This window comes from Physeter macrocephalus, chromosome 2 (genome assembly GCF_002837175.3).
Source record: "Physeter macrocephalus isolate SW-GA chromosome 2, ASM283717v5, whole genome shotgun sequence".
In the NCBI taxonomy this organism is placed as follows: domain Eukaryota; kingdom Metazoa; phylum Chordata; class Mammalia; order Artiodactyla; family Physeteridae; genus Physeter; species Physeter macrocephalus.
This window is the reverse complement of record NC_041215.1, coordinates 83771267-83787429: the sequence shown is the minus strand read 5'-3', so window position 1 is coordinate 83787429 and position 16163 is coordinate 83771267. Positions and strand designations below refer to the sequence as shown.

At 36.2% G+C, this 16163-nt stretch overlaps 1 protein-coding gene across 1 annotated transcript in view; it reads left to right on the top strand.

Moving 5' to 3' along the window:
* Positions 1–16163, top strand: part of TTN (titin) — a 282592-nt gene that overhangs the window by 123910 nt on the left and 142519 nt on the right. The window contains exons 118-147 of the mRNA XM_055088819.1: positions 189–272; positions 497–577; positions 724–804; positions 975–1058; positions 1301–1402; positions 1817–1933; positions 3726–3806; positions 3999–4067; positions 4301–4384; positions 4546–4629; positions 4917–5000; positions 5220–5303; positions 6082–6162; positions 6465–6671; positions 7590–7667; positions 7877–7951; positions 8159–8251; positions 9028–9105; positions 9302–9472; positions 9680–9760; positions 9954–10031; positions 10535–10618; positions 10879–10962; positions 11172–11255; positions 11452–11802; positions 12131–12214; positions 13539–13613; positions 14396–14470; positions 15139–15231; positions 15831–15908. Coding sequence (XP_054944794.1) covers positions 189–272; positions 497–577; positions 724–804; positions 975–1058; positions 1301–1402; positions 1817–1933; positions 3726–3806; positions 3999–4067; positions 4301–4384; positions 4546–4629; positions 4917–5000; positions 5220–5303; positions 6082–6162; positions 6465–6671; positions 7590–7667; positions 7877–7951; positions 8159–8251; positions 9028–9105; positions 9302–9472; positions 9680–9760; positions 9954–10031; positions 10535–10618; positions 10879–10962; positions 11172–11255; positions 11452–11802; positions 12131–12214; positions 13539–13613; positions 14396–14470; positions 15139–15231; positions 15831–15908 — 2985 coding nt within the window. The remainder of the gene's footprint in view (positions 1–188; positions 273–496; positions 578–723; positions 805–974; positions 1059–1300; positions 1403–1816; positions 1934–3725; positions 3807–3998; positions 4068–4300; positions 4385–4545; positions 4630–4916; positions 5001–5219; positions 5304–6081; positions 6163–6464; positions 6672–7589; positions 7668–7876; positions 7952–8158; positions 8252–9027; positions 9106–9301; positions 9473–9679; positions 9761–9953; positions 10032–10534; positions 10619–10878; positions 10963–11171; positions 11256–11451; positions 11803–12130; positions 12215–13538; positions 13614–14395; positions 14471–15138; positions 15232–15830; positions 15909–16163) is intronic.

Below are 16163 nucleotides of genomic sequence, written 5' to 3'. Positions count from 1 at the left end.
TCCGGGAGGATCCCACATGCCGCGGAGCGGCTGGGCCCGTGAGCCATGGCCGCTGAGCCTGCGCGTCCGGAGCCTGTGCTCCGCAACGGGAGAGGCCGCAGCGGTGAGAGGCCAGCGTACCGCAAAAAAAAAAAAAAAAAAAAAAGGGACATATGAATGAACTAACGTTCTATTTTAAAAACTTTAAGTCCCAGAGGTGCCCGGGAGACCTGTCCCTGAAGAAAAGATTCCTGTTCCTGTTGCAAAGAAAAAGGAAGCTCCACCAGCTAAAGGTACAATGACTTGCTTAGTAAGGAAGCCCTGTTTTTATGTCTTGAGTATAAAACATTTTTGTGTTTAATTGTCTAATTTAGTTTGTTTCATTAAAAATGAATGTTTTATGGTGTAAGAATTCAACAAAAGTGTCTGTCCACCTGCCTACTTTCTTACAAAATAACTGGCCATTAGCTACTTTGGAAAATATAAAGTTAACTCTAAAAATGAATGTCTTTTCAAGTTCCTGAAGTTCAGAAGAGGGTTGTCACAGAAGAAAAAATAACCATCGTCACTGAAAGGGAGGAATCTCCACCACCAGCAGGTAACCTCATCCCGTCTCCACAAAATAACCTCGTCTTCCCTTCAAACTTCTTTAATTGCATATCTTCTTTAATGGGCCTGCAAGTTCTATGTCGCTCATTTACTTTGCCTTTCTGAGAATTTTTAAATCGAATACTATCCTTTAAGTGCCAGAAATACTAAAGGAGAAAGTTCCCGAAGAAAAAAGACCTGTTCCTCGGAAAGAGGAAGAAGTTCCACCACCAAAAGGTATTGTCTCTCCATCTTTCCAAGAACCATCTTTATAATATTATGTTCCTAGGCAAACAATGATTTTGTTAGTCTTGTGATATATGTGCATTGTGAGTGTGTATCTGTGTTTTGTGATGGTCTTCAATGAGATAACACAGAAGTTCTAAAAGTGCACAATGTTTTTAAAGTGCCAGCTCTGCCTAAGAAACCTGTCCCTGAGGAGAAAGTTCCCGTGCCAGTTCCTGCTGCTAAGAAAGCCCCTCCTCCCCGAGGTAGGATTTGTCTCAAGCCTCTGACAAAAATCTTTTAGCTGTGGATTCTTTTTCCTATCTGGTGTCTTCTTGTACTGACCCTTTGTCTCTCTTGTATAGAATTTTTGTGTGTATATACTCGTGATAAGTTATGTAACTTGCTAGTGAAAGTGGTGTACTGTGCAAATCTTCCTCAAACTTTAGGAAGAGAAAATTGTTAAGATTCTTGATTTTTAAGCTTCAACTTTAATCCTTTCTTAAAGCTGAAGTTTCTAAGGAAACTGTCGTAGAAGAAAAAAGATTTGTTGGTGAAGAAAAACTATCCGTTGCAGTTCCTCAAAGAGTGGAGGTCGTGCAGCACGAAGGTATATAATCGGAAGTGAGGGGAGAAATGAGTTTGCATGTGTTTCCTCCAAGTCTTCTTACCACATAGTTTACTTCAGAATTTGTTCTTATCAGTGTATGTTGTAGCCTCTGAGACTGAATGTTTTGTGTCTGCATTGGTCCTGAATCATTCTAAGAGGGTGAGTGGGGTGCTGAACATGTGGTAATTGTGAAAGTGGCCTCATTTGGGCATAATCTGAATATTCTTCTCAGTCTTGCGCTGTACTGTCCCCTCATCTGAACTCAGCTCTCTCCTTCTTGTAATGAAGAAGCACTGTGAAACCACCCCCTAAGCAGATAGAAGAACATTACCCATCTATAGGGAACACATGGTTATAATCAGTACTTCAATGGGCTATTCAGGCTGAATTTAAAGTAAATCTTATCTTTTAAAGTATCTGCAGAAGAGGAATGGAGTTATTCAGAAGAAGAGGAAAGAGTATATGTTTCAGTTTATAGAGAAGAGGAAAGAGAGGAGGAGGAGGAGGAAGTGGAGCTTACAGAATATGAAGGTAAATAATGCAGATAAGCTAGTGGTGACCTGGAGTCTTGATAAGCTGTTTTCCTTCACAGATTATTTATCAGATTAATGAAAGTGACACAAATTCATTGAACGTCTACTGGTCTTATCTGATGTATCTTTTGATCAAAACACAAGACTCAGGAGCATTAATTAGAGTAAACATCCAAAGTATTCCTTGTCCATTCCCTCTAACTTGGCTCTGTAGGAAACAAGCCTTCATATTTATAGGTAACTAATGGTGCAAGTATCTCCATACACATTTATCCTTTCAGTAGATGGGACTTGGTTTCAGTATGGTGGACTGGCATAATCTTCACCTTGGTAGTCTAATGTCTAAAACATGGGTAACAAATAGCAGTGTTGATAGCACAACTCACTAATGTGTCCTGACTCACAGATTTTAAATGAATAAGAAAGTATATACATTATTACATTCCAGAAGTCAAGGCCAGGTTTGAGAGTGAAGCACTGAACACATAGGGCTTTCCAATATTCCAAGTATGGAGAAAACAATGGTGTAATATCTTTCATTAGATCAATTTGTTATTCAGATGTTCACATACCTATAAAGCTAGTTCTCTATAGCTTAGGATTGAACAACGAGCTTTATTTCAATGTTGGGATACCCTTTTAATGAATTAAGACACCCCTAGGTTTACTGCTAAAGTTCAGCATTCTGGCTAAAGCTATATATCTGAAAGAACTTTACTAAGAAAGTTTTAATGTAGCTCTGCTTTAAAGATCAATCCATAAGTTTCTCAGTAAATTAACTGTCTTCCCAATGAAAAGATGAATAGAATTGTACAGGCAGATGCCCTTGAGTGTATCTCTGGCTAATAAAAGGGGCCCCACCTCTTCCTCCACTTGGAAGAAAAGTCCATGTGAAATCCAGATGTGCAATCTTAATAGAATGGCTTAGAACAGAGCAAGACTTGACTCCCTAGAGGAAGCCCACCAGTTCTGTTGTGTTTCCTGGGAAAGGCCAAGATGGGCATAAGTCAGGAATCTGATGGATTCAAAGAGGGTCCTATCCTTTCTAGAAATGTTTGGGAAACCATAACATGTACACAAGGAAAGTTCTCATTGCATGAATATAATTTCAGTTTTTTATACATTATAAATTTCTTTTAGTACTATAGACTCTCATTAAAAGGAAAGACATTTTATGATATTCTTATGTTTCCATTAAGCCCAAAGATTTAGGGAAAAGATGGGTAGCCTGTTAAGTTTACTCCTAGTGTTTGTAACTAGATCTTTCTATTCTATAATTAGTCTTATACACATAGACTCAAAAATCATAGGAAGGCTCTTACCTTGTCCACCATAGCTACCCTCGCAAAACTTGGGGAAAAAGTCTTGTTTCCAAGTCCTCAGTAGGTTTTTCATATGTAATATAGGTCTTTTCTTTCTTATGAACCTACTTATGATTCCTCAAGTATATTTTTGAAACTTGTCTTCAAATTCCTGTGTTCTTGTTAACTTAGCCGCTAGGATTGTTTTTACGTCTTGCGCTTGTCCTGTTCTTCCTGTGAATACAAGCATTGTTGTCTTTATGTTACACTTAAAAATTAAATTACTGAAACTTATTTTCTATGCTCTTTATTAAGGCATATGCTTTGATTAAAATCTTCTTCTTTGGGCATTTTAAATGAGAACAATCAGGAAGTAGGAAAATGTTAAACTTTTACTATTTTACTTACTTTTTGACATAATAAAGTACAGTTAAAATTAAACATGAAAAACACTACAACCTATCTTCTTTGAAATTGATATCTTTAAAGTGATGGAAGAGCCTGAGGAATATGTTGTAGAAGAAGAGCTGCACTTTATTTCTGAGAAAGTGGACGTTGAACCAGCCAAAGGTAGACCAACTCTTAGATTAATTCTAGCCCCATATGTGTTTGGCTTGTCCCATTCTTAATGTCCTCTTGTAGTTAATTTTTTGTCTGTATTGCAAATGTTGATAAATATCATGTGTAATAAAAATATTCCTTAAATTTTTATTAAAAAGAAATCTGGACATTTCCACAAATGTATTTTATAATCTTTTCAAGTGCCTGAGAAGAAAATTGTACCAAAACCGAAAACTCCTGCTAAAATAGAGGAGCCTCCACCAGCTAAAGGTACAATTCTCTCTCAAAGAAATGGGACACCATTTGTCTTAATAGCTATAATAATGCCTTTAGTTTGAATAACTGCCTCAGTTTTGTCAGCATATATGTGTAAACATTTTTACTGACTATAGACATTAGTGTTTGTGTAAATGTGTGATCTTTTCATAAAGTGAGTTCTTTGCCCCAAAATTACACTCCTCCTGTAATGCAAACTAATATTCTTAAACCTAATATTTCTAAAGTTCCTGAAGTACCTAAGAAAATTGTGCCAGAAAAGAAAATTCCTGCTGCAGTTCCCAAAAAGGAAAAGGTGCCACCAGCCAAAGGTATATTGGGCTTTCCTTTATTCTTGAATAATTCCTGTCTTTTTAAATCTTAAATTGATACATTCTTCAAATTTTTATGACATTAACAAGAAAATAAGTGTGCCTATGTTTAGTGTTTTTCACATTTGTATGTCTGACCATGTTGTGCAATGTTTTTTAAGTGCCAGAAGAGCCAAAGAAACCAGTTCCTGAAAAACGGGCTCCTCCCAAAGTGGCTAAGATAGAAGAACCTCCTCCCCTCAAAGGTAAGCGTAAACCCCCCAGCACAACAACTAGAAACATGTCTTGTCTTTCTCGTCCTCTCACTGCTGTTCTTGGGTCACCCCTTCTATATGGAGGTTATTGGTGTATGTTGGCCGCAAGGATATATCATTGCCTTGTCTATGGTGGACTATTACTTACTTGTGAAGTTCATTTGTGTGTACCTTGTAAAATTGTTATACTCTAAAATCACAATACTTTCTGGCTAATACGTTTTTTAAAATTCCACTTTAAGTAATATATCTCCGTAATCCTAAAATTATCTTTCAAGTGACTGAGAGGCACATGCAAATTGCCCAGGAAGAAAAAGTTCACTTTGCTGTAACTAAAAAAGTGGAGCCTCCAAGACCAAGAGGTACATGGGGCCTTTCAATACACAGAATATTGTGCCTACCCTGTTCTCTTTACCAAATACACTAGTTATGGGTGTTTTTTTGTTGTTGTTGTCATTGTTGTTTTATGTTTGAAATCGTGAAAATATCAAGTCTTTTATGTTTGAGTTACTACTATACAACTACCTTTTTGTTGTTTGAATGAGGAAAACAGTTCTCTAAAGTGAAATCTGTCTTTAAAGTGCCTGAGGAACCCAAGAGAGCTGCTCCAGAAGAAAAAGTTCCAAAACTCAAGCCTAGAAAAGAGGAGGAGCCACCAGTAAAAGGTATACCAACTTTTCCAAAAATCAAAATAAGCTTTTAGGTATCAAAATAAGCTTATAGGTATAACTAATCTAGTGGAATTGGGATCCTTAGAGAAAATAATTTAAATATGTATTACAAAGTAAGTAATATGCATATGCTATTCCGTATCATCTCAAAACTAAATATTTCTGATACCAGAAAATATTCTGTCTCTTCTTCTCAAAAAAAACAAAAAACAAAAAACAAAAGTGAAACTCCATACAAAGGTGTAGATACTTTCCCTTAAAATGTATTTCTCTTCTAACGTGTCTTTGTCTATATACTAAACTCCTTTGCCGAAATGCTTGTTTTGTGTGGCAATCTTTGATGAAATTAAAATTTTTTAAATCCTCAGTTTTCTACATTGTACCAGTAGAGCTTATGAAAACAACTTAGAATTAAAGTGAAGAAACTATTCATGTGATGCAACCTTCTGTCTAATGCTTGTTCGATAATCATTGTTTATACTGTCTAGTTGTCTTTTTTTATTTCTTTTATAAATACTACTTGATCTTCTTAAAGTTATTCAATGTCTCTTAAGTATTAAGTAGCTTAGAAAAAAGTATTTATATATATATTAGAACATGTTTATTTCCGAGTCTATTGATTTTTCTTACCACTTAAATGAAAAATTTAAACAACGAGCATGGTTATGGTCATCTTTGTCCTTTTTGTCCTTGGATTGTGCATACACAAGTTCTCTTAACACATGTTATTCTGAATCTTGCAATTCACTTTTAATAATTACTCTTTTTAAAGTGACTGAACTCAGGAAAAGAGCTGTTCAAGAACAAAAGGTATCCATTGAAGTTCCAAAAAGAGAACCTCCAGCAGGTAAAGGTATATTGTGCTTTGACTAAATAATAAAATGAAGCATGAACCTACACAGCTCTTTGCCTGTTAGTTTCTAATTTGACTCTCATTCTTTATTGGCTTATTGTTGCCTAAAGGCAGGGAATCTAACATTTGAAATTATAAATAGCAAATGTACACTCTGTAATACCTTGGCCAGCAAAGGACAGTCAGGGTCTCCCATAACCATTGCATGAGACCATCACCAAGGAATGAGATCACAGCACATTCTCACTATGGTCCCTAACTGGATTTCAAGTAAAATGTACCTGTTATCAATATCATTCCAGAAGTAACTGTAACAGCAGAGAAAGAATGGGCTTACACCCAGGAAGAAGAAACTGTTTCAGTACAATGGGAAGAGGAATATGAAGAATATGATTATAAAGAATTTGAGGAGTATGAACCAACAGAAGAATATGATCAATATGAAGAGTATGAGGAACATGAATTCGAACATTATGAAGAGTATAAAGAACATGAAGAATATGTCACAGGTATGAGCTGAACTGCAAACCTGAAACCACATTAAATATGAGCAAAATCCATAGAACAGGATAAAATTTTGAATGCCCAAAGAAATTTGGAAAGAACTTTGTTTTGTTTGGCAAATTCAGAATTTTTTTTCTTGGATAACTTCTAGAAAAAACAATCTCTATAAATTGTAAAGTTGCTGTTAGAGTTTGGTTCTGGGCATAATCTATTTCCTCTCTTCTGTTTGCTTATAAGAAAATGTCATTACGTTTCTTTCTCCAAAAGGTCAAGAGTCTATCTTCAAGCGCCCTTGATCATTCTAATACATGACCAAAAATTTCTCAACATCTCTCATCCTGAAGCTTGTTATTATCAAACATAATAGGCTATTGAGAAAACACCCTACCCTCGGGGTTCCCATCATCAAAACTTCACAAAGACTGCTTCAGAAGTAAACACAGAGAAAGCCAACACAAGCCATTGTGTTTTATCTTTGTGAAGATCAAATCTGTAGGAATAAGTTTCTATTGGAATTTCAAAATGAAACAATATTATTTCACTTATTCTATTTTTGATGTTTCACAGCCTAACTTTGAGAATGTTCTATGTAGTTTTACAAATAGAATTAAAAAACAATATAATATGGGGAGGAGTTTAACCATGATTTTGTCTACCTGAAGTGAAATGATAATATAATATGTAAAAGAGAGTCACAATTACCTAACTGAAGTAAATAGCAAGGAGGAAATAGCAATAAAAGCTTTTTAGGTCTTTTACACCTTATTCTACTTGGATCTCTGATTCTCACTCACCTCTAGAGGCTATGCCTATGCTGTAGATAAGATATATTATTTTAATTCTTCATATCCATTGAATAAATATCATTTTTTATATTCTAACAAAAATGTCTAACATTAAATACCCTGTATATATTTTTAAAGAACCTGAGAAGCCCATCCCAGTAAAGCCTGTCCAGGAAGAACCGGTTCTCACAAAACCAAAGATCCCACCAGCTAAAGGTAGAGTGAGAAAAACATTATCAGTCATGAGACCTGCGGTCCCTACATGTCTGTCCAACTATAAATCCATGTTGAAGTGGCAGTGTACCAGTCGTGTGTGTGTGGGGGGGGTCATTATGTTGTACATCATATTTCTTATTTTTTTCTTCTTACTACTCTTAAGAAATTTGGTTCAGGTTTTAAAATCTGTTAATATTGATATTTTAAAGTGCCGAAGAAAATGGTCCCTGAAGAAAAAGTACCAGTGCCCATTCCTAAGAAACTCAAACCTCCACCGCCCAAAGGTACATGGCAGCATAATAACTACCAAAAACATCTTTTTTTACTTATGTTCTATAAACGTGTCTTACTACCTTGTCTGATGTTCTTTGTCTTTACTGAATATATTGTTTGGTGCTGATTCTTACATTTCTTGGCATTTCATGTATTTTTATTTACATGATATTCGTGTGGTTGGTTTTAATGGTCTTTAATAATTAATATCTTTAAAGTGCCTGAAGAAGCAAAGAAAGTTGTTGAGGAAAAAATACACATTTCAATTACCAAACGTGAAAAAGAGCAGGTGACTGAACCAGCTGATAAAGGTATAATTTCCTTCCTCGATTGTGGTCTTTTATAAAGTCTCTTTTAAAACTAAAGCAGCTGTGTTTTGCTTTTTTTTTTTCACTGTTTTGTGTCTTTTATATTGTTAGGTAGATGTTGGATGTAAAAATCTGTAAATACAGGATAAAAAGATAATGTTATCTTAAAAGGAAAAGTTATTTCAAAATATATGCATAGCTTGTTATACAGTGGCTGTGTCCTAACACATGGCTACAATACATATAAAATAGAATGTTTGGATTTAAAATCAGTGACCATTTGGCACATTCCTGACTTATCTAAATTGATGTGATGATATAACAATATTCATCACAGTTTAATACCTGTTTATTGATCCTAAAGTCATTTTGAAGATTGAAAAAAAGAGTTAACTCAATGTCTAACCATTTTCCCCTGCTTTTTACTAAGTATTAAGTAACTTCGCTGCAATTTCAGAAACTATACTTATCCAGAAGTAAATTTAGCTTTTCAGTAAAGGATGTTTCATACAAGCAGAGATACCCGAACACTAAACATCACTTCACACTTGGTCTCTGCTACCTCAGACCCCCCTGAGTATTTTTGTATGTTTTTATTCCAGTAAGGTTCAGAATCCTTTCCATGGAGAATCTGAAGTTTCTTATAAATGAACAATCACATGTCTCTTATATGAGAGGCACTTGCAGCGTTACTCTATTTCCTTAAAATACAATAAAGCAAGCATTCGCTGGGTACCCTGTTTCTGACAGTAAAATTTCCTTATACTTAATGTTTTAAGTGCCCATGAAGCCCAAGAGGGTTGTCACAGAAGAAAAAGTACCTGTTCCTAAAAAAGAAGTAGCAGCACCTGTTAGAGGTACCTATATTCACTCTTTTTAATGTGTTGTTTGTCTTTTTTGGTATGAAATTCATGTTCAGTTCTATGTGTAAAGTTCTTCTGTGGGAAAGATAAAGCCTATTCCTTCTTCTATTACAAATGGCTATGTTCCTAACATGTCTTAATTTTATTGAATAATTGGAAAACATCCAACCTAAAGATAATATCTTTAAAGTGCCTGAAGTACCTAAAAGACAACCAGAAGAGATTGCCTTTGAAGAGGAAGCTGTAACCCAAGTAGAGGAATATTTTGAAGAAGAGTACATTCATGAAAAAGAAGAACTCATAACTGAAGAAGAAGAGGAACTCAAAACTGAAGAAGTGGTACCAGTGGTACCCATCAAAGGTAGATTATATCTCCTGCCAAGGGATAAGCAGCAGCATCTTTTGTATCCAATTTGGTCAGATTCTGGGGTTTATTAGCACTGATGACCAATTCTGCTTATTTTAGAAAAAGACACTTTTAGATGCTGAAGTATGATTTCTGTAGTTGCTTTTCACACTTTATATCTTTTCTGCAACATTTCCAAAATTCTTCATAATATCTTTAAAGTGCCTGAGGTACCCAAGAAACCTGTTCCAGAAGAGAAACCTGTTCCTGTTCCCAAAAAGAAGGAAGCCCCACCAGCAAAAGGTACACCACCACTCTTATCATGAGCATATAAAAGACTTCATCTGCATATAAATAGCTAATTATCTTCTGAGTTCAAAACCTTGTGTGTGTTACTGTCTATTCTTTGAAACTGTCCTGTTGTTTGTTAACTCTCCCTTGTGTGGATGTGTTGTTACTGGTAGTAAGAACTTATCAATAAACAATATCTTTAAAGTGCCTGAGATTCCTAAGAAGCCAGAGGAGAAAGTTCCTGTGCCCATTCCTAAGAAAGAGAAGGCTCCACCAGCTAAAGGTACATCTTTTTGTAATCCATCAGTGGAATAGTGTAATAATTTACCCATGTATTGATAGTATAACTTGGTGAGCCATATCAGTTCTTTCCCCATGATGATATTAACAATATTAATGCCAAGACAAGCTGGTTACTGGAGCAGTTTATTGTGTATTCATCTCTGAATTTTACCATCAAAGCATGCTGTTGCTTCATGCTTGGTTCCTCCTCTTTAGTGGAAAGTTCTTAGAGTAAAGTAAATTCTAATTGTAATACCAAAATGGACAAAATCATCATTTACCAGACATTGTGTGTTGTCTTTATCAGTCTATGTTTTTTCAGTGTTTTTTAATCTTAATTTTTGTGCATTTTCTGGCCTTTGTTTTGTGGCTGTTCTAATTATTATTTTCATTCCTAAAGTGAAATTGTTAGAATATCTGTGATGCTTCAGTAAGGCCTAAAATTGCTAGATTCTTCTCTACGGGTGAAAAATTTGACACTAACCCTATATGATATCTTTAAAGTTCCTGAAGTACCCAAGAAACCTGTACCAGAGGAGAAAGTGCCAGTACCGGTTCCTAAAAAGGTGGAAGCTCCACCTGCCAAAGGTACATGAACTTGCAATGTCATAAAATTTTTTAAATTTCAACTTTGCATATGAGTAAAAAATTAAATGGTTCAATTACGTGCTCTTTGGGGATGCAACGCTTTAGTATTCCTTTATGGAAAAGAAAAGATTTTATTTTAAAGGTAAAATGCTTCTTGAAGTAACTTGGTCATACTCTTATGACCTTAATCTTTTTGAAACTACGCTTAGACTCAAAATTTTAGGTTGTATAAAATGTTTCTCTAAATCATTTCTTTAAAGTGCCAGAAGTGCCCGAGAAGCCTGTGCCTGAGAAGAAGGTGCTGGTTCCTGCTCCTAAGAAAGTAGAGGCTCCATCTGCAAAAGGTACGTCACTTCATCATTTAAAGTTCATGGGAAAAAAACTTACATTTACATATATTCACATACAAATTCCCTTATAACATTACATGTTTTAAACAATTGTCTATCTTGTTAGAAATATAAAAGTCAGATATTTCATGATTCCTTTTTATGTCTGTTGCTCTAAGACATGTAAAAGAACACATTCTTAAAGACAAATAATATCTTTAAAGTGCCAGTGGTGCCCAAGAAGGTCATCACAGAAGAAAAGGAGCCAACACCTGTTCCGAAAAAAGTGGAAGCTCCATCACCCAAAGGTACGTTAATCTCGAACAAAACCAAGGCAAAAGAGGAGAACTAACTGGCTTTATACAGCCTCACTAATTATAATTACTTATGATGGTGACAGATGATGCTTTATGATCACAGAATATTTGCTTTTCATGTTGTCCCACTGTTTTGAATATTGTACATAAAAGTGATGCTTGTCCGATTGAACAAATATCTTTAAAGTGCCAAAGAAACGTGAGCCAGTTCCAGTTCCAGTTCCAGTTCCTGTAGCTCTACTTCGGGAAGAGAAAGTTGTATTTGAAGAAGAAATTGTTCTTGAAGAGGAAGTTCTACCTGAGGAAGAGGAAGTTCCACCAGCGGAAGAGGAAATTCCACCCGAGGAAGAGGAAATTCCACCAGAGGAAGAGGAAGTTCCACCAGAGGAAGAGGAAATTCTATCAGAGGAAGAGGAAGTTGCTCCTGAAGAAGAGGAAATTCCTTTTGGGGAGGAAGAATTTGTACCTGAGGAAGAAGTTGTACCTGAAGAAGAAGTTCTTCCAGAAATTAAACCTAAGGTGCCAGTACCTGCACGAGGTATAGCAGTTCTTCTTGAAGTCATCAGGCCTCTTTTGTGTTGAATTCTGCCTTTCCATTTTTTTGTTCATCTCTAATTTTATCTATGTTGCTTTACTCTCTATGTCTTCTACCATCTAAATCTTAGAAAACATTCCAGACATGTGTGCTCTTATTGTTTTGTGTCTGTCTTATGTGTCTACTTATTGAAAATCGTCTGAATGTCTTTTCAAATTTTATGATATGAAATGTTATTTAGTTGTTTGTGGCTTTATTCTCGTGTGTCTTTTTGTTACATATACAGTGCTGTACATGTGATTTTTAATGTCTTAAAATGAATGTTTTTAAGTGCCTGAAGTGCCAAAGAAACCTGTACCAGAGAAGAAAGTCCCTGTTCCAGCTCCTAAAAAAGTGGAACCTCCACCACCCAAAGGTACACCTCCCCAAAGTGAATACACATTCTTCATCCATACGTTCACCAGAAAAATTATAGTTGAACTGGGATTTAGGAAAATTTATGTTTATAAACTAGATAGTCACATTAATTTCTAAAAATGTTCAGGAATGCTGATATCCACTCTTTATTGGCTGCAAAGCAGTATTCAAGAGCAAAGATGGAAGGAAGTATTGTCCCAAAACTGCCCCCAAAATTCTACCCAATTCCCTATAATTTTATGAAACATAATAATTTTCATATAGATATTTTACAAGGCTAAATTATCTACCCAAAAAATACCTGAAAAATATGAACAAATCTTCCTAAATGTCATCCTTCAACCATGTATATTAAATGCCTTTATAACGTCAGGATAAAAAGGTAAAAGAAAGATTAATGTATTTATGAAAGCATTGCATAATAGCTTATGTCTTCTGATACATACATACAAATGGTAGCCCAGCAGGTTTTGATTTTAGCCTTGAATTTGTATCTTGCTGTGTTAGCCTGAGCAAGTCCTTTAACTGATCTGAGCCTAAAGTTCCTCTCCTATAAAATGGGGATACTAATGTTAGTTCTAGTGGGCTCAGATATTATTGTGAGGATAAAATAAAGTAAGGAATATAAAAGTACTCCATCACTGAATGAATAGTATCCAGATTTATCATATTCAATCAGTTCATAGTACAGGACATAATATATTTATGCCTTAAAGCTCAATAATATTTTCTGCAAAAGCTTATGACATCACTACTTAAAATAAGCATGACCTCTCCACTAGGTTAAATAGTCTTATAATCAGTGAAACAGTAAAGCCGATCCTTTATTGAATTTCAGGAATTCAGAAATTTTTTTTTTTTTTTGCGGTACATGGGCCTCTCACTGTTGTGGCCTCTCCTGTTGTGGAGCACAGGCTCGGGACGCGCAGGCTCAGCGGCCATGGCTCACGGGCCCAGCCCCTCCGCGGCATGTGGGATCTTCCCGGACCGGGGCACGAACCCGTGTCCCCTGCATCAGCAGGCGGACTCTCAACCACTGCGCCACCAGGGAAGCCCCAGAAATATTTTTTAGATAATGATTTAATTAATTTCTATTGAAATTTAAGTGGATGAAATGACAGCATCTGTCCTCTGGTATTCAAATAGGTTGCTGATCGCTTCCTCCACAAAACCTAATTATATCATCACACTTGGGCTCCTGACTTGCATTAGGTCCCTACCCTGAGCAACTGTTGCATGTTGGTCTTTCTCTGTGGACTTCTTGTGTTCTCTCTTTTTTGTCCCTCACAATAAATTCTTATCATGGAATGCTGTCTTTAAAGTGCCTGAGGTTAAGAAGAAAGTGCCAGAGAAGAAAGTGATCACTCCCAAGAAAGAGGAGGCTCCTCCTGCCACAGGTACTGCTATTCCCAAGGGAATTAGACACTGCCATTTCTTTCTTCACCTGTAAAAGCCAAAATGTCCCATTTCCCAGTATTTGTTAACATAACTTACATTATCGTGGTGTCCATTGTCTCTGTGTTTGTGAAACTGAACTTACAAAATAAAATAATATCTTGAAAGTGCCCGTGGTGCCTAAGAAGCCTGAACCAGAAAAGAAGGTGCCTCCTCCTGGTCTTAAGAAAGCAGTGGCTCCTCCTGCCAAAGGTACATCACTCCCAACAGGGGTGTGTTTGCTGCCCCGATGTTGAACTGTGATGCTCTTCACTTAGGGGTGTTCCATATAGACATTTGCATTGTGTGGTCTGTGTGCAGTCATTAGTTGGGACTCTGCTGCACCCATGTTTGTGCTGTGTCAGTTCTTCCACTTTGTGTTTGTGTATTTTATGTTGATTTGTCTATGTATGTTGTTCCTACAAAATAAAAATACTAAACTTATATATCTTTAAAGAGCCTGAAGTACCTAAGAAACCAGTCCCTGAAGTACCCATTGCTCTCCCTAAAAAAGTAGAGGCTCCAGCAGTAAAAGATAGAATGTCTCTTTAATGGACCCTTTATCTTAAACCACAAACCTCTTATTTTTGTCTCATTAACTGATGCTATGAAATGTCAATGTTTCATCTGGTGCATGTGCATTCTGTTATTAACTCTCTTGTGTTGAAAAATGGGGAACTTGGTCTTTACGTACTCCTCTTGGCTCTTGCATTTTAAGTGCCTAAAACAATCAATATCTTTTAAGTTCCTGAGGTGTCTAAGAAAGCGGAAGAAAGACGAATCATTGTCCCTAAAGAAGAGGAAGTTCCACCAGTTGAAGGTAGATGACTTTCTAAGAAAATAGCATTTTCAAAAGCATCATTGTCTTATTTTTGTCTAATATTTTCAGGAGGTAAATGCACATTTCACTCCAGAAAATAAATGTATTCACACTGTAAAAGAAACTATTCTTTACCTAGTGGAAACTGGATAGGCAAACTAAAACCGATTGAATCTCTCTTCTTACATGCTTAGCCTGTTTGTTTCCTTGTTTGTTTTGTTTGTTTGTTTGTTTTACTTTAATGAGAATCTTTGAAGGGAAACTGTATTTGCCATGGGAAATTTTTCATCAGGTGACTTGGTGGGCAGTTGTGGGATTAGCTTCTCCAGGAGGAGTTCCAGTTAAGCCTAAGTAACTGGTGCAGAAAATCTGACTTCTACCCCTAAGTGAATGTTTGACTTCAAAAAAGTCCACCTCCATTAAAAAAATAATAATAATTTAAACTAAATTCTTTCTGAAGTCCTTTCCAGTTCTAAAATTCTGTGAAGGGCGTAACATATTTTGAAGACACAGTAAGACTTTTTTCAAGGATGAGTGAGTTTTCACATGCATTTAGAAGGCTGAGTGAACTATGCTGATAAGACAACCTCAGTTTTCAGATGTATCATTTTAGTCTAATATTCAAATGAATTATAAAAATAATTTACAAAATAATCATCTTTTTAAAGTGTTTGAGGAGCCTGAAGAGCCTATTCCAGAAGAAGAGATCCCAGAGGAACCACCTTGCATAGAGGAGGTTGAGGAGGTGGCGCCACCTAGAGGTACAGCTGCTTTTATGAGTTGGACATTTAAAATGTCTGGTGTTCCGAATCTTTCTCAGAATTCATCTAAACCTGATATTCACCAGTATACTTTTCTTACATCGTATCAATGATAAATTGAAGATTAATTACAACTGGCACCTGAAACTTTGTGTTCCTTTTCTTGACCCCACTTTTTCTACTGCATCTACAATTCAGTTAGAATGAGAGAGAGAATTTTATGCTATTGACACTTTAATATTTTTTTTGGCCAGATGCTATTGTAATACTTTCTCCTAGTTTTCAATCCTTAGTTTTTTTCTTCAAGTGGGGAAAAATCTATTTCTATGGTGTTTGCTCTTTAGAATAATTGTTAGGCTATCATTGCTAAAGACTATGACAGTCTTTTTATAGTTGATATTATGTTTGCTTATAGGATTTCCAAGTAGTATCTTTCTCACCTTTAGAGTCAATACTTTATATATGCAGTTACCATTTAGGTTGCTAATATATTTTTTAAATAAATCAATGTTTTGTGTTTGGGGTTTATTTTTGGTATATGGTTGTCGTTCTGTTAATTGCATGTCATTTTTCAAAATGTTCTTGAAATATCTTTTAAGTGCCTGAAGTGGTTAAGAAAGCAGTACCTGAAGCACCTACTCCTGTTCCTAAGAAAGTGGAGGCACCACCAGCTAAAGGTATAACAAATCCTTTTATTAAAGACAATATCTTTGGGCTTCCCTGGTGACGCAGCGGTTGCGCGTCCGCCTGCCGATGCAGGGGAACTGGGTTCGCGCCCCGGTCTGGGAGGATCCCACATGCCGCGGAGCGGCTGGGCCCGTGAGCCATGGCCGCTGAGCCTGCGCGTCCGGAGCCTGTGCTCCGCAACGGGCGAGGCCACAGCAGAGGGAGGCCCGCATACCACAAAAAAAAAAAAAAAAAAAAAAAAAGAA